General features: G+C 40.5%; 1 protein-coding gene and 1 long non-coding RNA gene across 11 annotated transcripts in view; one reads left to right on the top strand and one right to left on the bottom strand.

The window, feature by feature from the left end:
- Positions 1–3,365, bottom strand: part of LOC111757497 (uncharacterized) — a 57,899-nt gene extending 54,534 nt beyond the window's left edge. The window contains exon 1 of the long non-coding RNA XR_010048075.1: positions 3,231–3,365. This is a non-coding gene — a long non-coding RNA (uncharacterized LOC111757497). The remainder of the gene's footprint in view (positions 1–3,230) is intronic.
- The window catches only part of Glis3 (GLIS family zinc finger 3), a 429,668-nt gene continuing 403,648 nt past the window's right edge, over positions 1,585–27,604 (top strand). For 2 of the 10 annotated variants that reach the window (XM_063250569.1, XM_063250555.1), the window contains exons 1-2: positions 1,587–2,254; positions 4,243–4,389. Coding sequence is in view for 4 of the 10 variants with exons in the window: in XM_063250532.1 (XP_063106602.1) it covers positions 15,480–15,867 (388 nt within the window). In the remaining 6 variants the exon portion in view is untranslated. Of the gene's footprint in view, positions 2,255–3,691; positions 3,821–4,242; positions 4,390–15,381; positions 15,868–27,604 lie in introns of those variants that run through there. The other 8 variants (XM_063250564.1, XM_063250553.1, XM_063250532.1 and 5 more) reach the window with 7 other exon arrangements.

Here is a 27,604-nt window from a genome sequence, read left to right as displayed (position 1 = left end):
TCATTGGATAGTGTTTTTCCTAGCTTCCATCCAGACTTGTATTGTTCCTGGGCATAAGTCTGATGAACAGAATTTCCCATGATGTGTGAATGGTCAGTGTTCTCATCTTGCTCTGCTCCTGAAAGCTGGAGTTAATGAGGAGGAGTTTTTATGTGAATGTCAAGCATGTTGCAATAACTAGCCACAGTGGAATAGTCATGGCAATTTCCACCACTTGGTTTCTTTGTTTTTGTGATGTTGCTGCATGCTTCATTTTATGAGTATTTTCTTTTTTCTTATGTGTGATCGAACCTATCTATCAGCATCCTGGTCTTGGTTACTTATATTAAAAAGGAAACAGAAGAGAGGGAAAAGATTAGAAAACCCTGTAATGATGTATCATAAATACTGATTTTTTTCTCTCCACTTCTGCTGATAGACATTCTGATGGGGTTGTGTCCTAAGGAAAAGGGAATCATAAAAGAAAAAGCATCATAAAAACTGTATTCTTTAGGTGACGTTGCTATCATGGATAAAAACCAAGTCTAGTAATATTTCTGCTGAACTCAGAAACATGAAAACTGCTTCTTTTTTGGCTTGGCTGGCTGCGGTAAATCATTTTCTATCGTCTTGGTCATCCTATCTACTACTTTTTTTTTTTTTTTTCCATTTTTACCGGTACCGGGGATCGAACTCACGACTGCCTGCTTGCAAGGCAGGTACTTATGCCACTGAGCTAAATCCCCAGCCCCCCTATCTACTACTTCAGCACAAATTTATGCTTGAGTGAGAACAGAATACAGTCCACGAACTGGTATAATTGTTAAGTTTCTGTGGTCCCTTCATTCATTTCAGTCACAAAGGTGCGTAATAGTTTCGCTACAGAAAGGCCTAAATGGAAGATATGTGTGCAATCCATACATTGATTCCTAATGTGAAAATCCTCCCTTCTATGGGAGTGTACCTGGAGATCCATTAAAAGCAAGCTTTTTGAGAGATCTAGTTAGGCCAAACAGAAAAGAGATGGGGGGCATAGCTTAAGCAAGGTATGAAGGCGCTGAATTCTTAAGGAGAAAGCACTTGATATAGAGATGCATCAGCATCTTGCAGCGTGGGGGCCTCCATTTAGCAACAGATCCTGCATTCACATTCATGCCCCAGCTACACTCCTGGTAAACACCTTGAAAAGCCGCCAACAGCACCTCTCACTTTTCAATTCAAAACGAGTGAAGTGCACCCGTTTTGCGTTGTTTTCATTTTTGCTTTCTGTCTTTTACTATTAGATATATATATTTTCTCTTTTTCTTTATAATTAACATCAAATTCTGTAAGAAGGTTGACACTTTTTCATGTTAAAAAAATAAAAGTGCAACCAATAAGGCCAAGGTGAAGGCTTCGCGTTTTCCTGCTATGACCCTGTTCTGGAGTTCTGGGACTCTTAGGCGCGCACGGAAACTGCACGTGTGTGTGCGTGCGTGTGTGTGAACGTGTGGAGAGGGAGACACAGGCTCGGCCTTCGAATTGGCCGGCCCGGTGACCAGCGAGCCCGCCCCCAGCCCCCCCTCTGGCGCTCGCACTCAGGAAGCAGCTGGCTACAGGCCGGGCCTCGCAGCCGCTCACACACAGACTGCTCGCTGGGCAGCCGCCCTCCCTCTCGCCCTCCTTTCCCCTTCCCCTCTCAGCGACCGCGTCCACACTGCGCCGCCCGGGCAGCCCAGAGCGCGGCGTGCACTGACACCGGCGCCCGGGGCCGCCACCTCCGCGCTCCCCGCGCCCGGGTACGCAGCTGGCCGCCGTCCAAGCTCGCCCCGGTGCTCCCCTGACTGCACCCGCCGGTAGCAATTAACCAGCATCTCGGGCCGGCCCTAGACACATCCCCTGCCGCAGGGCGAGGATGAGCAGGGCAGGCGAAGCACAAAGTCGCAACTTAACTTTCTGAAAAACATTATTTGCGCATGAATGTGTGCAGCGGGGAGCAGGAGCTGATGCCGAGGGTCCAGCCACCCCCCTTCTGCCTCCTCCTCCTCCTGCCGCCGCTGCCCTCGCAGACGCGCGCGCACACACAGCACTTGGGCCGGGTTTCCGCGCTCCGTCCCCCGGCTTGGATGGGAGTTTTCCTTTCCGAAGGAGGCAGAGCCCGAGGAGCGCGCTGAAGGGCTGGAGACCGAGCTGCTCCGCGCCAGCGCCAGCGCTAGACGTCTGCTGTCACTCGTACCGGCCGGCCCGGGGAAGCCACACGCACGCCGAGCTTTGTTGTGGAAATCCTGGTTACCTGGTAAGTGGATGCCATAGGAACTTTGTTCGCAGGCGAGAGACAGGGAGAAGTGAGGCGCTCGAGAGTGCGAGAGTGTGGGGGAGTGAAGGCTCGGGACAAACTAGTGGGGATTAGAAATAGTTTTCCAGGTTGAGCTGAGCCGGTGGCGGTCCGGCGGGTTTAAGGAGACGCGCACCCCACCCCCAGATTCCGAAGTGTTTTTTTATTTAGAGACCTACGCTTATTGAGGTTGGTAGCAGCCCTCAAAAAGGAGTCAGGCTGCACTGTTGTCAGTTCCTTAAGCCTGGAGCGGAGGCGACAGAAGGAAATCAACACGGTGTTTAAAGTTTCGCTCATCAGGAAGAGTTTTTGTGGTTTTTTTTAAAAAAGTAAACTGTAGGTTCTAGGGGGCTCCACAGTCAGGGCAAGTTACAGGACGCACGGGCATGGTGCACGGTCCCCACCCCAACCCTCAGATGTCCCCAAAGGGAAACTTTGGCGAAGTGGGAACTGATGGGGTGACGTGAGGTCTTTAGCGCTCGCACGGAGTGTAGTTGCCTTTTCAAGTTCCACGTGTTTGTAAAGCTCCACGAAGGCTGTTTTGCACCCCGTGCCTCACCCAAGCTGGTACCCCATTGTCTCGGAGGTCCTGTGCTTGGGGGTAGGTATACTAGTCGTGGGGGCCGGTCGGGCGACCAGCAGCCGCTAGGTTATAACTCGGACCTCCCACGCCACGGACGCAGACACATTCAGACACCGACACTCCCCGCCGGTTCGTCACCTCGCGTTTACATTTTTATGCGGCCCGACAAAATGTCAGCACTGTTTGGAAAATGTCTCAGTCTCGGGGACTTTGTCCCGCGCAAGGCTCCAGTCCCTATAAATGACCCTGTGTGTATTTTGAAGTCTGTCGGAGCCGCTCTCTGGAAAGCATGAGTGAGCTGCGCTCTCTCCTAGACACACACCTTGCCCCAAGCGACAGTTCCAAGTTACTCACTGGAGCTGACAAGTCACCTCGAGGACGAGGAAATCACCCCTGTGTCTGGAAATCTTGGCCTTGGCTGATTTGTCATCCAGGGATGATTCAATGAGGTACCTGGAGGGAGAAACTTTGGGGAAGGTTTCTGGCTCCACAGTTCGCGTCCCGAGACCTGGTGGGGGAGCCTGGGAGGCGGGAAGCAAGGGGACGCCGGGGCGAGCCGTTTGCACCGCCGGGGCCGGGTGGGCGTGCGGGGCGCTGCGCCTCAGGGGTGCAGCGGCGGGGCTGCGGCGCTCTCGGGCTCCGGACTCCCACCGGGTCGGGCTGCGCGCGCGGGTCCCCGCAGCCCCGGCTTCCAGCGGCGGCGCCCTTTAAGCCTCCGACCTCCTCAGGACTGGGTTGCACAACAGGAAGCCGGCACGAGTTTGTTTTGTTTTGCTGCTTCTGCGGACACGGCTGAAGGTTAGGGGCGGAGGCGGCGGGGAGTGACGGGGTCGCAGCGACGCGCAGGCCAGCGGCCCGGTCGCCTCCGCCTCCGGGCCCGCCCCTCGTTAACTGCCTGGGAGCCCGGGGGGCCAGGGCCTGACCTCCGCGGGCAGCCTACCGCGGTAAGGAACCAGAGAGGGCTGCTGTCCTCCCGCTCGGCCCCAGCGCCTCTGTCCTGCCCCGCAGGCCCCCATCATCCCCCGCCCCGCGCGCGCTCTGCTACCTTGGGAGCCTCGACCTCAAGCTAGGTTTCCCTTGGCTTGGGCTTGGCCTCCATCCCTGGAACATTTAAAGCAGGGCCCAGGTTAGGGGGTTACTTCGGGACTCATAGAGAGCTGAGTGGTAGGGACTGGACTCCTGCGGTTATGGGCTCCTTTTTACAAGCAGAAGGGCCCCTGCATCCTCTTACCAATCCACCAGAACCACCTTCTTCCAAGACAGCAGCATCTCTTGAAAGTTGGGGCCCAGGATCTTGGAGTAGGTAAGGAGAGGGAAGGTTTGCAGTTCCCTCAGTGGACCGGTTCCCCTCATGTCTCATTCCTAGACTTGAGTACAAACTGTGGAGGCCAGAGGAGACTTGGACATCACCTGCGATGAGAAATCGTAGTGCCTTTAGGGATTTTGCTGAAGACCTCACTTCTAGTCCTCGCAGAACCAGGACAAACCCTTAAGCGGTCCATTTCCCAGTTCGGTGAGCATTTCTTGGGCTAAAGGTGAACTCAAGACAAATGTAAAGTCTCATATGCGTCCCCCCCCAAAAACTTTGATGAGTCATGGTTTCTGCCTTTAAAGGTAGCTGGGTATGGTTTTCTTCCCATATTCCTGATCGTGGCTCCCACTTTTTAAACTACTTTCATTTTTAAACTAGTTGGAGAATGATTTGGGCGGGGGGGGGGGCTATAATATTCTGTTAGTTTAAATCTCCAAGTTTGCTTACAGTGAGGTGTGAAGAAGGTGCAACTTGCGAAAGTTTGCAGAAAAACAATAAAGATTGTGTTAGTTTAAATCCCCTAGTTTGTTTACGGTGAGGTGCAAGCAGGTGCAACTTGCAAAAGTTTTCAGAGAAACAAATAAAGACTGTTCCTTGAACCGATGTAGTCATCTAGAGACAAAAGTGTCTGATATTAAATGTTATCTTTTGAAATTGAGAATGTGTTGAAGTTAAAAGATTATTCTTAAGTGTACTGCAGTTTTCATACATTTTTATTTCTTTGTTTCTTGTCAGCTCCAATGTTACCTTTGAAAGGAAGAATATTTCTTTTTGATTATTTCCAAAATACCTTTTCTTCTGGTAGCTGGCAGTTTCTTATCTTGCTTGGAGGACTCAGCACTGCTTGAGTCTGAGTAGTTAATTCTGACAACCTTAGTTTTTAGGTGACCATCATTTCTCTGATATCCTGATTCTAACCAGATTCCTTGGTAGTAGCACAGGTTGAGTACCAGGGGTCAGTTGGTTTGCTTAGGAAGAAGTGATAATAATTGCAAACAGGGCATCATTTTTTTCTTTTCAGATGGAGTCCAGGCTTAACATAGTGGGTGATACTTTTGTTGGGCCCAAATAGGCAAGAGTGGGAATGGTTCAGTAAAATCAATTTCTTGTTGTGTATTAGTCTTGCTTTTATCTATGTGGAGGAAAGTGGTCTTTCCTTTAAGATGAACTTAATTTTCTTGTCGTCTTTTTTTGGTCTGTATTTTCTGCTAGTAAATTAAACCCGAGGAATTCTATTTACATTGTTCCTCTTACGCTGTAGTTATTGATCTTGGGGTTGGAATGTTAATATGCAATTCTCCCAGGTTACAGAGTACTTTTGAAGGAGATAACTAAGGGAGCAGCATCCCAGGCATACTCTCATTTCTAGACAAGTTATTTCCTGTGCTTCTGTAAGGATGTTGTATCATAAATAAGGTAGAAATTCAGAGCTTAACTCTTAAGCTTTTTTTCCTCTGGGTGCATGTGTGTGGTACTAGGGATTGAACCCAAGGCTTTTTTATACTGAGGTGATTCATCAGCTCTCTTGGTTTTTAGTTTGAAACAGACTTTCACTGAGTTGCCCTGGCTGGTCACAAACTTGGAACCTGTCTTAGCCTCTTAGGATGCTGCGATTATAGCCACGTGCCATTGTGCAGTTTAACTCTCTAACTTTTTAAGTATTATTGGTTCATAGACTAAGTCAGGACTGAAGAAAAGAAAGGCACATGGAAAATCTGGGCAAGAAAACATGGTACCCTTTATATTCAATTAGGATGAGACATAGCAAAACCTTTAAAGTAACAACAAATAGTTGAATTACAAGATGCTTAAGTTCCAAGTTTAGTTTTTTATTTCAGGCAGATTTGACCCCAAAACTTATTTTTTATTGTGATAAAATATGTGTACAGAAAAGCACAGCTGTCTTAAACTTAGCTTCTCATGAATTGAACACACACAGGTCTAAGTAACATTTGGACTAAGAAATAGAAACACCTCTTGCTATTCCAGTGACTGCCTCCTCCTAAAGTAACTAATGCTTTCATATCTAAGAGATATGTTAGTTTTGCCTGTTTCTTTAAAAATATAAATGGAACAATCCAATATGTACTCTGGGGTCTGGTTTCAATGTGGAGCCTCAACACAACCATTTAGTAGGTCAAATAATTTGGACTCTCCTTTAAACATTTGACTTTCACAAATTGTCCAGGTGTTACTTAACCTGATGGAATTAAGGGAAAATACTACTAAAACATAATGTACTAATTATGTCATGATGATAGTGTGATTAGAGAGACAGCACAGGTGTGAGTGACATCTCTAGTGTGCCCCCACTGTAGGCCAGCTAAAGAACACTGAGGGGTTCCTCCTAGTGAGAAACCTAGAATGTACTTGGTAGTCAGTCGCTGCTGGGGCCAATACCACCATAGTGGAAGGAACTTGGTCTCAGCACGGACCTGTTTTGCAAATTTTAGCTAGGATTTCTCATTGTTAACCAGCTCGCCAAGATAAAAGTGAGGAAGAAATGCCTTCCCAGGAGAGTGCAATAGCATTTCTGTACTACTTTTCCCTATTAGAGACTGGACTAGATGAGGATTGGGAAACATACAACTGAAGTTAAATCAGTTCCTGTGTCCACACTGTGGGACTCATGATTTAAATGGTCACATTTTATACTATATTTATTCAGGCAATAAGGGCTAAATGCCAGATACAGGTGATGGGTATCTTTCCAGTGTGATGGGTAAAATGAATAATATGAATATAATCAATATACATGAATATGTACGTAGTATTACAATATATATGATAAAGTAGTATGGAAAATATAAGTATATAAATATAATATAAAGCCATGTACATAAATGTAAGGACTGGAGAAAGTTCATTAATGAAGTTTCAATTTAGACAGGGAGGTGAAACATACCAGATAACTATAATGCAATATAAGCAGATATGAATGCTAAGAGAGGTATTTAGGGTGACATATTTAACATTTATAGGTTTATTTTACATCCCAGGAACTATTCTAAATGTGATGTGTATTTTCATCTTTACTGTCACGTAATATCACAAACTGTGCACAATAGTATAAGGACCCTGATTTTAGACCAGAGACTTGGAAGCTAGAAAGAGCAGGGAGGCCCTAACATAAGTATCTGAGGGAGGCCCTGGAAGGAGAGAAGTATCTGGATTTTTGAGGAAAAGGACCAAAGGGGGAAAGAGGGAGTCAGACTATCGAGGTGAATCCTAAGACAGTGTATAGAATGCACAGGAACAAAGATCTAGTCAGGCTCTGCTTTGGGTACAAAATCAGGGATTTGTCTGTAAAGCTTGAATCATGAATGATCTCAGTATTAGCAGACTGAGAAGAAGAAAGTTGATGGGGTCATTCTTGTCTAGTGCAATCTTTCGTAGGCCAAGAGCGTGAAATGCTGCACTTTCCTTCAGGGGCAGCAAGCCTTCCTGAACTGCAGATGAGCAGATAGGGTCAGTTTAAGATCTAACCCAATCCTTGATAGAAAGGTCAGACTTTCTGAGTAGCAGTGTTCCTTCAGTTCTGAGCCAGAGCTGTGAAATTTCATTTCTAGGCCTGCTGAGTACTGTACAAGAAAACCAACCAGATGCCAAAGCTATGTACAAATTTTTGTTATTCTTGTGTGTGAAGAAATGGATTAATGTTTTCCCAACCTTTTTAGCATGACCAATAAATTCCACTTCTGTCTGTAGCTTGGCTGAGTCATTCCTAGAGGTTTAAACTTTTTTTAATAAATATGTTGTCATGTTGGTTAAGGGCCTAGTCATTGTTGTGGACATTCATACTTTTACACTGATGTCAATGAACATAATTTAACTTGTATAAAACTTCTGTCTCTACCAACAGCTAAAAATAGTGACAGTGGTCATTTTTAAGCAACAACTACACTGGAGGAAAGAAATCTCTCAGTTACATGGGTAATAGAGATGCTTTAATATGCTTGAATATTGGTGTTAAGGAGTGATACATTTTATTTCTGGACTCTTTTTACAGATACATGTTTATTAGCCTTTGAGAGAATTGTGGTTTTTATCATTGAAAATGGCTATTTGTATGGACTATTAGCTATTCAGACTAAATGGCAAAGACTGCTCTTTTCATTTTGCTGTATTTTACTGTTCTTATACCCCTTTGTGTGAGAATGGAGTTGCTATTTATTTATTTTAAGAAAAATCTCCATCCAATTATTTTGCTTTGATATTTTTTAAAGAAACTTTGTGTTCAAACTATGGCCATGTGGTGCTCACTCTCTTCAACTCAGGTAATTAATTCAGTGGTGACATCATAGGGAATGCGTTCATTTTTCCATTTGAAATCCTGGTCTCAGAATCTTATGGTTAACTCATATTAAGAACACATTTTGAAAACCTACTTTCTCAAAGACAGTGATGTGTTACTTTAAACTTTTCCCCTTTTGCAGTGTAAGAGCAGGGTTTTGTTCCAGGAGAGGGTCCTCTGTCTTCTGCAGTAAGGAACACCTAATGTTGTCAATCATTTTGCTGTTAATCCTCTGAGTTAGTTGATGAATTATTATTCAAACACAACTGATCAGTTGATATCTATTGAGTAAAAGCACAGCACTGGTAGGTATGTGACTGTATTGTTTAGCTTTCATTTTTTGGGAATAAAATTAAAAATGCCAAACTTACTTTGGATATTTTGTTCATCATAACTGTATCTTACTTTTATTTAAATCTGACTCTACCCTCATCTGTTTCTTGTAGGTACTTGTGTAGGCTGATAATACAAATGCTTTTATAACAGTGGCTTTTATTTTCTTTTGACTATGATCCACCATAAATCAATTTTTTTTGTCTTATCTACATACTGTCTTGTCTACATACTGAGGTGTATACACCCACAAGTAACTTACGAAATGACTCTTGACCATTAATAGATTTTAAGTACTCTTGATAGGTTTTACTGTATTCTGGTTGGTTCTATTTCATTAATACAGTTTTCCCTGTTGAGTTATTGATTTCATGGATCAGCACTGTATTGTAATGCAGTTGGAAAACACCGTTTTAGAAAGAGTACTTTGTTAAACGTAGATCTGAGAACTTAACAGCATTTTTATACCTAGAATTGGCTAGGGCCTGTTTTCCTTTCTAACCTTACCTCTTTGTCTTCAGCAGAGTATACTCACCCTTCAGGAAGGATAAATTTAAGTCATTTATAGGAAAATGAGCGGATCTTGAGAATATCTGCTGAGTGAAATTAATCAAACACAGAAGGATGAATAACTCATGGTTTCTCTTTTATGAGAAACTCAAAATATAAATAAAGATCAAAATAAAAGAGAGATGGTAGGGAACATAGAGATAGACATTGGGGTGATGGGAAGGGGATTTGAAGAAGGGCATATAGGGAAGTTAGAAGGGGAATAAAAATGATCAAGATGTGGTATGTGTATGTATCAGTTCCCAAAGACAAATGTCACTATTATGTATCACAGTCATGTGGTAACAAAAAAATTTAGTTTCATATTTACTCTCACTTTGTATGATTTCTTTTGGATCATCAAGGAAATCCTTAATTGTGCCCCCTTCCTTTGCCATTTTTGGTCGGGCCACAGTTTTCTAGATCTTTTTGTAATCATTGATGAGTTAATGATTCAAGCAGAGTAAATGAAACACTTGAATTAATTACTGCTAAACTGGTGACATTTAGTAAACTACAAGGATATGAGAGGATAGATGCACTGAAGTATGGAAAGTAGATTCTGAGACAGGTTATTGAACTTTAATATTGCCCTCCAGCAATATTTTCGTGAGGGTTCTGAATTTCCTCCAGCAATCTGTAATCTCTGTCATCCTGTGTAAGTTTCTGAATGCTGCTTCTGATTTCTGAGTTAGGGTTGACCAAGAGGGAATGAATTTCTTTTTTCCCATTCTCTTTCCTTTCCCTTCCTTTCTTTTATGTCCTATTTATATTTAGTATGTTTTGAGTGCCATAACTATAATTTCAGTTTAAAATGGTTTACTATGCTCATAAGTCCAGGAAAGATTCTTTTTATTTTGAATAAACTGTATAAAATATAAAAGTAAAAAAAATGTTAAAATGAGTCAATATCTATTAGGGGTTTAAGGCTACCAGTAAATTCAAGTCAAGGTTTCCATTAATGGGATTCATAGTGTTTATTATATTATGTCTTCTGAATGGTCTTCGGAAAGATGATCTGGAGTCTCTGGAGGAAACGCTGATTTGTCTACTTATTTTTAATTAGTGTAATTCCGAATGAGCCTCTTGGATTTCATCTTATTGGTGATTGTATTGCTGGAGTAACATCTGTACATCTTAATATATTTACAACTGCCAACATTAAGACTGGGGAATACACTCATGAGTAGGTCTGCACATGCTAGTTATTAGATGTAATTTCCTGAAGTTTCTTCTTCACATTTTAATGATGAGGAATTAGCTCTGTTTTAGTGTAATTTGTTTTAATTTTTGAAATTTTCAGTTTCACTGGATAAAGCTGTGAGCCTACAGAAATGATTAACTGTACCTTGTTGCAGGTTGCTTTTTCATAATATAGGACTCTCCAGTTTCAGTTTAGAGAAATACTGTATACGTCCAATACATTGCCTCCACAATATCCTCCACCTTCACAGGCACATGTTTGCACTTTCCTGTTGTTAAAATTGCAGACAAGAACAATTTTGATTTATTGGTGACATCTAATATAGCTGTGTTTATATTGTTGCCAATAAAATGACTTACATGATTGGTTTTTGTTTATACAATCTTTTCTGAGGAGTCAGTCACCTGTGTTAGGACAAGGTACATTCTGCTTATTAAAATGAACTCCTGGGATCTAAGAACATTCAGGTCTATCTGTTCTAGATTGAATGCAAAATGTACTTCACACTGCAGCCGTGCATGAGAATAACTTGTATTATCTATCAGTAGGCTTTTCATTTCTATATTCTTTAGGCTTCAAAAGCTGTAACAAGACAAGCTCACAGGAATAACACAGAGCTATTAAACGATGAAGGCAGAGGAATTGAAAAGGCAGTGTTGATGAAATTATAGTCATTAACCCACAGGGAAAAATTAAAAGAATCAATAAGAACTTTTTTTGGGTGGACTGTGTGTATATGTGTATGTATACATGGAGCAGTTTGCTGACCTGCGTTTCGTGCCTCGTTATCAGGTTTTCTGTGCAGGCAAAGAAATACTTGTGGCATAAGGAATGGAAAATACAACAAAGGCTAAATGTAGCCTAAGGAAATGAAATGATGTATGAAAATTAATAATTAACTGGCTCATCAGATGAATTATGACTCCAGATGAGTCTATTAATGATATTTACTAAGAAAGGGCCTTTGGCTGTAAATAGGCATTATAGAACTTGTATTTTTGGAATTTTCTTGAATGGGTGAGTTAACATTGCTTTCATTTTGTTGAATCTCTTAATATAGGAGGAATGGTGCCTAGGGCCTTGGGTAGAAGGTAGAGTCATGATGTTATATTTTCATTAAAGTCATGGTTTTCCAGAAAACTGGTGGAATTATTAGATGGTTTTGTGCCTTCGTTTCCTTAGGGAGTTAAGTCATTTCCTCTCTGACCTGATTTACAGGAGTCTTTTAAGAATTTGAAAGTAGTCAAAAGTAGAGATTTATTAACTCTTATGTTGACTCATTGGCAGAAAGAACATTTTCGTTGTGTCAACCAGTGGAGTATAAAGATTTAAATATGTCAATGTCAGATCCAAAATACTCTAAACTTATTAGACTTTGGTTGCTCCTTTTTTGTTTTTTAGATAGCCTACAGTAGAGTAATTGGGTGGAAGAAAATAGATTTAAAAATGCTGGGAAATTCAATCAGATTTTCAAATAGAAAGAGTATCTTTAGTTAAATTGTATCCATTACATTTTTGATAACTGATTTGTGATTTTACTTTCTTTGCAAAGTGCAAGTTTAATCCTCAATTCATTTTTGCTGGTTGATGTCATTCTGTGCACCACCAGTGGGAAAGCCTTCTTATATGCTCTTACTCAGAGTTGGTAGAAGTGGTGTTGTTTTTATTTCTGTATCTATCCAATCCCCCTAGATTTAAGTGCACAGGTATTCAAAAGCTGCATATTTATTTTCCTGATTATAGTAAATGGATATTTTAATAATCTTCCTCATCTAAATTATCCAGTTTAACAAAATGTCAGGAGACCAAAGTGATTATATCCAACTCCTCAGCCTTTTGTGGATGAAAAAACGGAAGTTATTAATGGTTTGTTAGCAAAGCTCAGATATCTTGACCTGTCGAGTGCTCTTTCCACTTTGACTGTATGAGGATGTGTCTCTCTTAAATCTGACTCTATGAGCATGTGTCTCTCTTAAATGCAGCAGTTGATCCTTTCTGGTTTTTTTTTTTTTTTTTTTTTTGAGGCAGAGTCTTGCTATGTAGTTTCGTCTGGCTTTGAACTCTTTATGTAACCTGGACCAGCCTTAAACTCACAGGGCTCCTCTTGACTCAGTCTCCCAAGTGCTAGGATTGAAGTATAAACCGAAATGATTCTCCTTTTGTTAACCAAGTGAATTTAGAATTCTGTGCTCATCATATAGCTCAGCCAAAAAATATACCAAAATATTATAATATGAATAAACAAAATTGATTTTTACATTCTGGAATCTAATACTTGAAAAATTCATTAGCATAATTAGTGTGAGAAGCTGGAATTTTAGGCACATTTTTACATATTTTCTTTTTTGTCTTGAATCTGGTTTTGCTTAGCTTACATGTCATTGCCCTGTGGCTTTTTCTTTATGGTGTTAATCACTTTATTTTCAGTAATAAAATTTAAGTACATTTTGTGTTGATTTTACTTTCAACCTAATACTATTTAAACAGGATTGCATTTTATAAAAAAATAAAATAGTCAGTGCAAGGTAGACATGTGTGAATGCCTGATATCTAACTAATTTCTTAGTACTATGGTTCTTTTTTCCTTCTTGTAGCCTCACCTTTTTAATGGGTAAGCTTCATGCTAAGTGCTTATTTATATGTTTTTAGCAACATCTTTGATGAGAATTCCTGCTTGTATACAATCCTGCTGGCAAAAATGACTCCCTTAAAAACCTGGAAATGGACACAGTCTGGAAATCTGTAGACACTTGTCACTTGGACCATGGTCTTAGTGACTCATATTTCCAGTCATGTTGAACAATTCTTCATTTTCAGAAAATTGCCAATATGACTTACTTCTTTGCTGTTTTTTTGGTGGGTGCTGAATAAGTATTTGAAGAATACTCGGGTTCAGAGGACTCAGAAAACAACATTTTTATCAGTGAAGAGAGAATAGATGGCTACTTTTATCTGGCGGAGCACAGAGACTTTAAATGACTCTTGCTCATGATTAACCAATGAGTGAATCAACAGGCTGACTGGTAATGCTTTCAGACTCTTCATGGACACAATGGAAAAGGCACTGGAGTTTTTCCAGCATGAAAAATAATCTCATAAACAGTGTGATTTCAGGAGGTATTTCTTTTGCTTGCTTTCTTTCTTTCTTTCTTTCTTTTTTTTTTGTACCAGGGATCGAACTTATGACCTCGCACTTGGCAGGCAGGTGCTTATGTGGCTGAGCTGAATCTCAGCCTTCAGGGTCTACTTCTTATTGTTCCATAAACAAACTTAAAATGAGGAGGTTTAGCTCATTTAGGCTCACCTTTCCATTCATGGAAGGGCAGCAAGAAGGCATGAGCAACCCTGATTAGATTAGTACTATTGATTGTCTCTGAGGACTGCTGGATGACATGATAGTATTTAATGGCAGAGACAAAAAACCATTCCAAATTGTGCACACACACATTGTCTCACTAAGCACTAAGCCGTCCAGGCTGAGCTCAAACTTGTGATTCTCCAGCCTCAGCCTCCTAGGTCAGAATTACGGGAATGTTGCCACCATGCCTGGGTGCTCACTGTGTTGGAAACTCCTCACATGTGGTAAACTTTCCAGGAGGCACAGTGAGATTTGACTTGAAACTTAATGTTTTAAAATTTCCTCAAATGATATAAGAAAGAAAGTTCTTCCTGAAAAGTTTTCTTTCCTTGATTCGCTTTCTGAGGAGTTGAGTTGAAAATATTTGCCTTACAACCTTGAGTGGATTGTATAGAAAAAGCCAAACTGTCTAACTGAACCTATCTGAACATTACTGCTTTGCACTCAGTCCTTGTTTCCTGTGTGCAGCTTGGCTTCTTTCCATGACATCGTGCCTATAGGAAAGGCAGACTATGAATGGGGTCTATCATGCATGTGGAGAAGTGACACTACCATAGCACTTGGCCACCTATTACATCACACTCTGGGGAGCAGCTGGGCAAAGGAGAAAAATGTTTTAGAATCATAAGTACTGACTTCATCACATATGGGTGGATAATAGTATCCTGTGGTCCTATTTGGTTCTCCCATAGGAAATTTCATGGGGCTATGACTGATAAACACTACAGTACAGGGCACAGTGAACATACTGAATAGATTTCCTTTAGGAGGGCTAGTCTGTCCTCGTGCTTTCCATCATATGTAACCAAGACTCTGATACTAAAGGGAATATACGGATATGTAAAGCCTTTGTGACTTTTCCCTGGCTTAGGAGCTATTGAGTACAACTGAGTATCTCCTAGGGCTGTTGGATAGTATCACAGTATGTAATGTCAGACATTTGTAAATGTAGAGGCTTCATCTTAGAGTGAAAAAAAAAAGCTTCATCTTAAGAGTGAAAGTGAGAGATGCTATCATACCCTCACTAACCCCTTGAGAGCCTAGGTCTGTTTTGTGATTGTTGCCTGGCCTCATACAGCACATGAAAATAGTACTTTTTCATTTCCCAGGACCCACTACAAAAAAAGTGAACTCGTATGCACAGATCCTTTAGGGATCAAAATAAGTTTAATTTGCAGGCTGGTCTCACTAGATGCATTATAGTTGTGAAGAGCACCCTGTTGAGAACGCTCAGTGGCAAACAACAATATAGTGATCCATAATCCTTGTCTCCTATGAATATAGAAGGGGAGAGTGCCTGTCAGTGAGCCCTGTATTTTATGATCTTGTTCTACGTAAAAGGCCATTTTGCTAAAGGTTCTTCTGTTCTTGATAAGAATGCTACACGGGTTGAAAACTCTGTCCTTTGTTTTCATTTTTACTTTTAAAAATGCCTGCATTTATTTTTTTAAACAGGCTTATAACCCACACCATGGATAACTTATTGGACTTTGCCTGAAAGGAGTCATTAGTGCCATTGGATATTTGACCATCTTGGCCACAGGTTTTTCAGGATGAATGGAAGGTCACGCAGCATGAGTCTTCACCATATGTCGGGAACCCCACAGGGGCCTGGGATGCTCAGTGGCCAACATATTCCTCCCATCCGAACCCACTCGGGGACTCCTGGCCCCTCGTCTTGTGGCAACACACCAAGCCCCGCTATTGGAAGCCTTTCTAACAGCCTGCATCGCAAGATGCCCTTGGGAGGAGGGATGGCTCTTCAGCACAGTATGGCTGAGAGCCCCATCCATCTGCCCGCTCTGAGCCCCAGGAGACAAGTTTTCACCAGTGAGAAGCCAAGATTCCAGGTCACCCAGCCTGGAGGCATGTCAGGGACCCATTCTTTAAAGCCAAAGCAGCAAGAGTTTGGAAGTCCTTTTCCTCCAAATCCTGGGAAAGGTAGGATTGTCTTTTTGGGATCTTTTAAAAGTGGAAACTTATTTTTTTTCCTCCCCCTAGTGCTTTTCCTGCCAGTAAATTCTATAGAAAAACATGTAATTCATTGTCAGAGTCAAAGTTGGTAGTGTCATGATTACATAGCTTGCCTTGTAAGGTTGTGGGTGTGTATTTGTGTGTGTGAATGCTGGGCCCGAACATGGGACACATCATTGGGTTGGGAAACAGTGAGGACAAAAAGAAAGATCAGAGGTAGAGAATTGGAACAGTGGTTATCCTGCCCTAAAAAGACCCTGCTTTAGAAAAATACTGCCCTCTGGGTACATGTAGCTCTGCCTATTGGTCATGGATGAGAGGGTTGAATGGGACTGTCATTTATGCTAATGTTAGAAATGCTAGAAGAAAGGTGATGTTTGGAAGGAAAAGGCTAAAAATGTGAGAAATTTTAATGATCCAAAGAACTGGCACATTTTATGAACGATAAGAAAAATTAATTTATGAGCAAACTAATTTTTTACAGTGCAGCTGTTAACGGGAGAGGAGAAAGCTGGAGGAGAATAATGAAAAGGTGTTTTGTACTTGTGAAGAACTAGAAAACCTAGTTAACTTGAGATGCAGAAAGAATTTCCTTTTAACTCAATTTTATATTACTGTATATTTTAGATTGAAGCATAATTGTCAGGGAATAGCAGATTATTTGGAGATGCTCTCTAGAAACTGATGTTGACTTAATGAAGTTATGTTGCAGATGGTATATGCATTTAGGCTGGAAGTAAAAAAAGAACATGTATATATAAATATAATACAGCCTTGTTATGCAAAATTGGACAATTATAGTTTCCTTATTTAGACTTAGTTTTCAATGTTTACATTAAAAACACTTACATCATCAAATAATATGAACAAGAAACCTTCCCAATAACCACTCACCTGGTTAATTAAGGTGTATAAATGAATTATATTAGACAAGTATACCAACAGTCATTTATCATAGTGTCTGTGTATTTTTGTATGTGGAGGAGCTGGTACAAATGGGGAAATTAAAAAAACCCAACATAACACTAAATATTCATAAGATTTTTAATTTTTGTTTTTTATTTATTAATATTTGGTCTAGGTTTGGTTTTGAGTTGTTTTATTTCCTAGAGGTACTGATGTTAGTATAGGAAAAAATTTCCCTGGGGGCTGTCTGTCAAATAGTTGTTATTGTTAGATTGTTTGCTCATGGCATGTCAAGCTAAGTTCCTTAATACAAACCCCAGGGTTTGTTTAATTACTCAGGGCAGGGGCCTATTAAAATCTTTCCGTTCATTCTTGAGCAATACATAGTCTCAGTTATTCCTCACAACAGCCCCAAGTTGATTTAACTGATAAGGGAATTAAGATTTAGAAAGAGTAAGCACCTTTGGAAACACAGCCAGGAAGGAGTTACTTTGGTGGTGATCAGAAATGACTGTAATTATGATCATGGTTAAAAAATGCTTCAGGTACTTAAGGAATAGTTAGCTCTCAGGGTCAATCTACTTTGGAATGCGTGTATAAATAGTGCTGCTTCCTGATTCCCTTCTCTGTGGCCTTCTGGTTCAGTCAGTTTGTTAATTTACCGTGTGGGTTCTGGACCCACTGTGTGGTTGGGGCACTCATGGACACAGATAAGGAATTAAAGACACTATTATTATCCCTGATGGCCCCACAGCTTGGATACCATGAGTGATCTAGATGATGTCAGAAATGGGTGAACATGTCCTTTCAGATTTTGGTTGACAATTCCTAAATTACACCAATAACTGATGGTTTAGGACTGTGTGAACTTTACCTAATCATTTACTCAATAAAAAGTTACTAAGCATGATGATGAGCCATCATTCTGGAGACACAATAGCCAATAAAACATAACCCTTGCTTTCAAGGTGTTGGAAAATTCAGACAAATATATGGGTAGTTAAAACATAATAAAGGCTCTGATAGGATGCGCTCTGAGTACCATGACAACCTTAGAAAAGGGGTTCTGCTTGTTCTTGGTAGGTGGATCTGGGAGGATAGTAAAACATCAAGGCAGAAGCCTGAATCGTGAGGAGGTAGCTTTGCAGTGCGAGTGCATAGTCTGTGTGTATTTGCATGTGTATGTGCACATGCACGGAACACGTGTGCTTGAAGGGCTTGTTCAGAACATATACTAGGTAGGGAGTAAAGCATACTGCGAACTTGATGGGGAGGGATCATGGAGTATTTTACGAATTTCTGCAGGATTTACATAGCATAAGTTTGTTGGTGCAGTGATTGCTTAAGAGAGAGGGCTGCAGAGGAATAAGCAGAAAGCAGGAGAAGAATCAGGAACTGTATACCAAGGAGTTTGGTTCTGTCTTGAGAATGCTGACAGAACATGTGACTCTGCAAGTAGTATTTAGGGCTCCGCAGAAAGAACTAACGGGATGTATGTATGTATGTATGTATGTGTGATAACAAATTCACTGATAAGATTATGGAGGTTGTTAAATTCTAAAATCTGCAGTGTGTGTGGCTAAAGTGTTTCAGTTTAAGTCCAAAGGCAAGAAAAAAGCTGATGTCCCAGTTCAAAGGCAGGAAAGATTCTGCCTTCCTCAGGGAAGGAGTCAGCCTTTTGTGCTATTCAGGCCTTCAGCTGGTTGGATGAGGACCATCTGTGTTAGTAGAGCAATCTGCTTTACTCAGTCTACCAATTTAAATGTTAACCTCATTCGAAACCACCACAATGGAAGCACTCAGAATAATTTTTGATCAAATATTTGAGCAATCTACAGCCCAGTGAAGTTCACATGAAAATTAACCATTATAGTGAGTTATCATTGTTTAAGGACAATGTATAATTTACATGATGGGTAAGAAAGTGCACTTTTTGAGCCTTGAGAGTGGTTATAGTAACTCTTAAGAACATAGCGGAGTTGTGAACAGAGAATTTAAATTAAGGATTATCACTGGCAAGTATCTGGCTTAAAGACTGGAGAATCTCCAGTGGAAGCCTTGTGGAAAGTATACACTTGATGGTAGGGTTTACTTAACGACTCAGTTTTGCTCAATTGGCAATGCGAATGACAGTGACTTTTCATATCATGTGGTGTGTTTCGCAGACAGTGCATTAGGATCACTGGAGTGCCACACAAACTCAGAGTCTTGGGACATCTAAACATGGTGACATGTGACATCCTTTAAACACCAGGCAAGCTACTAGTTTGAGGAGCTTGACAGTTTCAGTAGTAAATTGCACAATGTTCCTTTAATCTTTGCAAAGCTGTTTCCAGTAGTTGTGGTTTTAAAGAAACAAATATTTTCTATGCCTGTGTTCATGGCAGCATTATTTATAGTAGCCAAAAGGTAGAAACAAATGTCCTTTATTGGATAAATAGATAAAAAGGTCTCTCTCTCTCTCTCTCTCTCTCTCTCTCTCTCTATATATATATATATATATATATATAAAACGTATAATATAATAATAATAATATCTATCTGTCTATATCTCTGTGTCTCTGTCTCTACATCTATGTCTATATTGGAGTATTGTTTAGCCTTACAAAAGAAACTTCATATGCTACAACACTGATGAATCTTGAGTAAATTACCCTAAGTGAAATATACTAGTCCCAGAAGGATAAGTGTTGTACAATGAAGTTCTAGGAATGTTAGATTCATAGAAACAGAAAAAATGGTGGTTAATAAGGATTTGGGGAAGAGGAAATGGAGAGTTAGTGTTTGATGGTGACAGATTCTAAGTTGAAGAAAATGAGAAAATTCTGCAGATGGGTAATGTGACATTATGCAACAATGTGAATGAACTTGATGCCACTGAACTATAAATTTTATGTCCTGTGTATTTTCTCACAATTGAACAAAGCAACTACTAAGTGAAAATTCATTGTGAATAAGAAATGAGGGTGGTGTTATCCATTCTTATTTTAAGGTTTGAGAAGTGGAAGCACCCATTGGAGCACCCATTTCATTAATAATTGTGGTCATTTAAAATTAAATAGCAATAGATGTGCATTACTCTTTAAAGCAGTTAATAATTTGGTAGTACAAAAATGCTACTATGTGCTGACATCTGTCTAGTTAATAAATGCAAGTGTTAGGTGTTTCTTTTGGCCTAGGGGCACCATGAAAAAAAAACTTCTTGAGGGGCTAAGCATAGCGTGAACTGAGAACCTTTGGAAGCCTCTCGCACAGGGAAGTACGGCGTACGGGTTGATGGCTTCTCACTGGCAGCTCTTCTGTGTATAAAGTCCAAGATCATGGCCTGTCTTCTCTTTTTGGTTGCACACTGGCTGCCTCCCTCCAGCTCTGGCTACAGTTTGCCTTCTGAGAAGTGGCAGAAGCAAGAAAGGACAAAAGGGAAAATAATAACAAAAGACAGTTCTCCCCAATATATCCTCTTAAAACAGTTTTCCTGGAAGCCCCATTCAGCTACCTCCACCTTCCATGAGCCAATCATTACATAAACTATTTCTTAGATAAAATTCATAGTTGGACCTGAATTTTTAAAAGAAGATTAATCTTGTCTTATGTACATAAAAAATGGAAATTCTATTTAATTTTACTTTCCATCTTTTGGCCACCTGTATCTCTTTGCAGTAGTACTTTGGAAGACTCAGACATTGTGACATTTCACTCAATTCCTACCCAGTCGTCCTGCATGTGTTCATTATAACCAAGGAACTTAATTTTGATACAGATGTACTCCTTGTATGTAGCTATATGTTAAAATACAGTCCATATTAAAATTATGTATTATTTTATATTTTACTCTGCTTATTATTTAGAAATTATTTTCTGCACCTTGCAATCCAAACCTCTTGTTTAGTTGTATTTTTCCTTTTGATCAGAATCTAATCAAAGACACCTTAAATTTGGTTGTCATGTCTCTTTAGCCTCTTTGAATCTAGAACAGCCCTTTCTGCCTTTTAATTTTGTGTGATTCAGGTTAAATTTTTTGTTGAAAGTACTGTGTAGGGGATTTGTACACCAACCATTCCACAGGAAGCACTGAATGCTCCTATGAGAATTTGTGCTTCCACATTTGATTACTTGGGTAAGGTGGTGCCGGCAGATCACTGTATTGTGAAGAACATTTTCTCTTTCAGAGGTAATCGTACTGGGATATTCTGTTCTCCACAACCTTTCACAGATTCCACTGATGATCTTTGTATCAGTTTATACTTTGTGGATCACATATTAGTGATTTCCTGATAATAGTTATTCTTGCTGTGTTTATTACTTGGTATTCTGTTGGAAAGGAGAGCTTTTCTCCTTCTTTTTGAAAATCACTGTAGATTCATGGATTATTTTTTTAAAGTTTATGGTGCTATCATTCATTATCATTTTTTTTTCTGATGCTCAAACTATCAATTTAGGCCAGAGAGGACCTCTTAAACTTGGTTTGTGTGTCCTTTTAACGTGTTCCCATCTAGCAGTTTCTTCTTTTCAAGCATAGCAAGGTGTCCTAGGCTCACTTATGGTTCCCAGCCCCAGACTTGGAATCATCTATTTTCTTCAGAATCGCAAGTCTCTTTCAGTTGAGGAGGTGTGTGTGTGGGGGGGAGTGACACGTGGTGGATGTGATATTTGGAAAACTGTGAAAATGTGTCTTTATTGACTGAGATGTCATTGATTCTAAGCCCTCCCAACAGAGTTAAGAAGTATATTGGAAAAGATAATGAACTCCAGTTAAAATATATTACTGAATTTTCTCCTATGCTTCCTCCTTGCATAGTTTCAGCAGCATCAGTATGTTTTTATTTTGTCCTATAGTAAAGCTGTTTTATAGCTTACAGCTTCTAAGATTATAGATAGTGGTTTTAAAATTGAATGCTTACTTCATGTAATTTTTAATGTGCAGAGATAAGAATGTTCCTGTTTATCTGAGCCACTGAATGAGCATGGGAGACATTCTACAGTTGGCAACCTGCTGGCCTTGCTAGGACTTGTGCGCAAGGGCTCCCAGTTATGTTGCACCAATAACAGCATTTCCCTTACTTCCTGTTCCAACAGTTACTCATTGTAATTAGACTGTTAGAAAGGCATTTTTCAAAGCATCTGGGAAATCAGGTTTATGATTCCCACTTTAAGCACATTTGACATACTATTTAAATATTTAAAACAATTCCTCATCCCTAGTACCCTGAGGACTGTATAATTGGGAAGATTTTCATTATAAAGGTTTTTATTTTACCTCGGGGCCTCTGACATTTCTTGTTGGGCTCTGCTGTCCTTGGAGACAAAGGGAGTTAGTTATTCATTAGCGCATTTGTGGGTTATTCATTATTGTTGGTCAGAAAAAAACCCACCAGAATAATACCAACCAAGGGCACAAAACTAATTGGGATTAAAAATCTCTTTTGTGCCATTTAAGACTGGTGTGTCTTATAAAGACCTGGTTTAGGAAAGATAATGTATTGTATGAACCTGGGAGGTCTAAAAATTAATGTACTTGAAGTAATACTTCAAGTTTTATTTTTATTTTTTACTGTTTGTGGTTGGCTGATTCAATTGGATGTAATTTGGAGTTTCGGTTAGTGTTTGCTGTCTTACTGAGTCCGACAGCTTGGTGTTTTTCTCCCACTACCACATCATAAATTTTAAAACACTGCCACTGATATAAAATGTTACCTTCCTGTATCATTCTTTCACTTATGTTTATCTCTGGAAAAACAACAGACAGTGGGAACCCAGTGTGCCCCAGGTCCATTGTAGCCATGTTAGAACAAGAGCTAAAGTAGCAACTGGCACTGATACTTTGGGAGAGATACAGTTAATATGTTAGCTAAAGAAAGTTGGGGCAAAGTACTGGGCTACTTTTTTATTTTCACTTGTGCTTTTTTATCATTTTATATTTCCTTCCACTGCCAATGTGGCTTCCTGCAGAATTAGAGCAAATAAAGTTAATATTCCATAAAAGTTTCCAAAAATAACCAAACAAGCCACAGACCAAAGGCATTATTCCAGTTGAGGAGGCCAGAGTTTTCATTTTGTCTAGCCAACAAGGCAGGTGAAATACAGTGTTTACTTTTGTTTACTCCCTGTGCTATACAGGGTCTACTTTGTGTGATTTATTGATGCTGGGTGTAAATCAAATTGATGATGGATTTCCAAGTATTCCTGAATGTCAGGGATGGTTTGTTCCAGTTGTAAAAGTGGTTTGTCACTCTGGTAACACTCCACCTTTAAAAGCCTTTAAGAGAATAAGGTATATTCCATTAAGAACCCCCTCCAGCCCCCAAATACTGTAGGTTGTGAAATTGAAATGTAACATCCATTAGTCACCTATAACATTTCTAAAGGCTCTTAAGCAAGAACAGAGTTCACAAACTTTTGTATTGATTTTCCTGTGTGATTTGATTGAAGGCACTGTCTTGCTAGGTAGGGGAAGTGTAATTGGCCCCACTTGGGGGATTTGGGAGCTGAGGCTCAGTTTTGCTGACCATCTCACTGTATAGGCCGTGTGGGTTTACCCTGAAGGTGAGTCCACAGTCCTGAGATCTCACACTACAGAAGTTCTGGGAAATCTTGTCTTCTTTCTCCTCTAGAACTTGGGGTTACTGCCATTCCTGAAAGAGAATGCCTTCAGCATTCAATTTGAGCAATTTAAGGCGCTCGTTTCCATTCCCATACATGAGCGTGGCTCCTGTTTTAGACAGTGTTCCTTGACCTCTTCCAGTGAGTGACCCTTCTGAGTGTGGAGGGATCTACCTGGGGAGGAGCCAGGCAGACTTCCTGTTGTGACCACAGGGATGACAGCAGTGATTATTCAAGGACACTGTTTTTCTCTATATATGAAATGCCCAAACACAAAGAGGTGGAGATCATGAATGTGAATAGGTTTGGTTTTCACTCATCACATTTTAAAGACACAAGGGATGGTCAATTGTATTTAATACCCGTTTTCTTTTTTTTTTTTTTTTTTTTTTTTGTCTTTTTCGTTTTTATCGGTACCAGGGATCGAACTCACGACTGCCTGCTTGCAAGGCAGGCGCTTATGCCGCTGAGCTAAATCCCCAGCCCCTTAATACCCGTTTTCAAGGCTGCCTTTTTTGAATAATGAGAGAAGTAGAAGGTTTATAACTGGCTTTAATATAAAAATGGGTTAAAAGTTGAATCCTGTGGTGAAGGACTTTGTTACTCAAGAAGAACCTGCGGACCAGCAGTTTTCCTCCAGCTGCTGGGCAGAAATGTACAGTCTCATACCTACTAAATTGGAATGTGTTTTTAACAAATTCAATTGATCTCTGTGTTTAGGGCTGGCTCAAGGCTGCAGAAGGTCCCAAATGCACAGGGATGCTTAGCACTTGGGGTGTAATCTTCTGTGGTTCTCTGCTAACATTTTTCACTGATTTTGAGTCTGGGTTTCATAAATGCAGTCTGATGGAGCATGCAGGAGGCCTGGAGTTAGCCCAGAAATGGGCCTATCTCCCGCCAAGTGTCCACTGCTTCCTTCTGCCTCTGGCAGGGACAGGGGTACTGATGTGAGGGGGATCGAGGCAGATGTGCTTCTCATGTTCTATTCTGAGTGAAGCTAAGGTAGCTATGATCTGTACTTGCCTTACGAGTAGTTTGGGTGGAAGGAACCCAGTGTAAAGCACCAAAGAGAGGATGGAGAAGAGAGGTAGGGTTGGGGGAGAGATCTAAAAAGATCTTTTCCTGCTTTCTGAGTATGAGTCCCAGCAATTCAGTTTTGCACTGATTCCCACAAATTACGTAGCTGCTTTGCAAGTACAGACTGGACTCTGGGAAGCACTGCTGCAAGAGCAGGGTCCTGGACACAAAGGACTCACAAAAGACTCCTGAAGTTGACCCTGAAAAGCCAATGAGCCTCCCTGCCTCAGTTTCCTTCTCCATAAAATGGGGTTCTTGTTGCATCCTTACTTCAAATGGGTAGAATTTAGGCAAAGGGCATCCCTGGCCATGTGCCCTTAGTAGAGAGGAGGGCGTGTGTCAGAGGCTGAGCTGTGTGAATTGCTTTCCAGGTTCTTACCCCTTGTGTGGAACTCTCTGGTGCATGTATGATAGTGGGACAAAAACAGTACTTGTGTTTAGGGATTGGATGATAGACGTGAAAGTACATTTTAAACTAAACAGCTAGGGGCACATAACTTATGGTTGTCCTTTGATTGTGAACTAGTGCATGGCAGTGTGTACTTGTAAGCCAAAGCCCCTGCAGTTGCATGAGCAGGCTGTCCCGGTACACTACCCTATTCATGCTGTGGCTTGTCCTCAAGTAAAGGTCCACAGCTTAGTCACAATTCCATGTCTGGACAGTATGAAAAGCTATTGTGTGCCCAGTTCTCACTCTTGAAATATATTTTCACAGTTTGTTTCAAAAAACTAGAAAGAGAAAAAAATCCCTAAACTACAACAAATGAATATTGAGAGAAGATAAAATATTTTAAACTTTCATCTCTTACCTGAAGTTTTTATTCTATTTAGGTAGGGCGAGTATATAATTTATTATCCAAATTGGGACACTTTTAAGACTGAAATGGGACTCTATTAGTAAAGTCCAGGACTATTCTAAATCAAAGGGCCACCTCTTTAGAAGTGATTCAGAATCTTACCCATTGGCCTAAAGGTAGAGTAATTCAACCTACTTTCCGGGTTAGTCTCATATACGTTAATAGCAAAATTACACGTTGGGGAAGTGAGTGATTATTAGCATATTATTATGTAGAAAATACATACTTTTGGTTGTAGAATGGAAAGCAAAGTAGCTACCAATTATTTAGCACTTTACATACGTTAGAATGTGGTGAGCTTTACATAACTTAATCCTCAGCGACCTTATGAAGTGTCTGTCCCTATTGAAAACAGGAGGAGAGAGAGGAAAAGATGAAAAAAACCTCAGTGGGAGAAGCTGGGCATTTTAATCCGTGCCTTTCTCACTCTAGATCCCCAAATACCTCTCCATAAAACGTTTGTTTTTTGGCACATAGATATTTTGCCTGGGAGGGCTAGGTTCTTGGCAATTGAGAATAATTTCCTGAAAAATACATAGTGTCCGGCGGAGTTTCTACTATGTGCGGTGGGGTAGTGTCTGGTATATGTTTACTTTGAAAAGAGCAGCAGGCTGAGGAGAGGAATCATTGTGAAGTAAATTGTTGCAGATGTCTGTGTTGACTTGAGTTGAAGGTGCCCCTTGTTATTGCTTAACACAGTGGTTTTGATACAGTCAAGTAAATTATAACAATAAGTGAAAAGGCAGGATAGAGAAATGACTGATTTTTTTTAATCTGTGTTTTTCTGGTCTGCTGGTGCGCTGAGCAGAATTGCTCACTCAGCCCATGATTAATGTATGTGTGTGTGTGTAGCAGTGAGAGAGCGAGAGAGAGAGAGAGAGAAGAGGGAAAGAGGGAGGAGAGAGGATATGAGGTTATGAGGAATTGGTTGTGTGATTATGGAGACTGAGAAGTCTCACCATCTGTGGCTGACATACCCGAGACCCAAGAGAGCTCTGGATACTTTTCCAGTCTGAGTCTGAAAACAAGAGAATACCCATGTTCCAGCTTAAACATGGACCTGCATTTAGTGTTAACTAGGTTACAAAAGATTGGCTTCTGTCTGTGGTCAGACTCTTCCTTGTCTTCTCAGTCTGCCATGTTGGAAAGTCTCACGTGGCAGGTAACTGAGGCTGAATTCTGATCAACGGAGAGAACAAGCTGACTTCAGCCCAGCAACCATCAAGAAACTTGTGAGCTTGGAAGCAGTTGCGCCCTGCTTGGAATACCTTCAGTGAGGCTGTGGCTCTAGCTTGTGCTTTGATTGCAGCCTGAGAGAGACACCAAATCAGGTATGGCACACAGATTCCTGACCATAGAGGCATATTTTTTTTTTTGTCTTTTTAGTGGATATATATTTAAGACATTACAATTGTCTTAAATATAGATAGCAATAGATAACTCGTACAATTATTTTGTGTGTTTTTATGTATTTTAAGACAGCTTTTTTTCCAGCACTGGGGACTTAACCCAGATCCTTCACACCGAGTTACAACCTCAGTCCTTTCATTTTTAAATTTTGAGACAGGGTATTGCTACCTCACTACATTGTACAGGCTTGGCTGGAACTTGGGATCCTCCTATCTCAGTCCCTGTGGAGCGCTGGGATTACAGTTGTGCACCACCAAGGATACCTTTTTAAATTAGGAAATATATAGAAGGAAAGAAGAAACTAACTTACGTTGAGGGCTGGTTTAGTGACAAGCTTTAAGATTTTGCAGAGCCAACCTCAACTGTGAGGAATTTTTTTATTACTCCCAATAATAAAACCAACATTCAGGGAAGTGAAATTACTTGCTCAAGTTCATTCCCGTGGTTGATAAGATCCGCAGCCAAGGTTTAATGCAGCCTTGTCTCACTCCAGTGCCCCTGCCCTTTGGTGCGTTTGACTAGCTGGGATCTGGGAGAAACACTGGTGTGGCATTTTATTTACCTAGAGAAAAGTGACATTTTAGGCATCATCAAATACCTGCTGAGGGATAGTCTTTTGCTCCTTTCTGCTTGATATCGGGTTTCACAGCCCCCCCCCTTTGGTGGTTATTCTCAAATAAAGTTAATAGACAATATTGTCTACTTATTATTCACAATTTTAAAAAGTTTCCTAGTTGAAATACAAGAGAAGTATAGGAGCAATATAGTTTAGATTAAAATACGGATTTAAATATGAAAATGTTCCAACATAACCCACTAGAAAGATGTAATGAAACAGTGAGTTAAACTTTCAT

The sequence above is a fragment of the Cavia porcellus genome, unplaced genomic scaffold (assembly GCF_034190915.1).
Source record: "Cavia porcellus strain 051 isolate PalLab524CR breed Dunkin Hartley unplaced genomic scaffold, mCavPor4.1 scaffold_1, whole genome shotgun sequence".
Taxonomy (NCBI): Eukaryota; Metazoa; Chordata; class Mammalia; order Rodentia; family Caviidae; genus Cavia; species Cavia porcellus.
The sequence above is the reverse complement of the archived record's forward strand: the minus strand, read 5'-3'. Positions and strand labels throughout refer to the sequence as shown.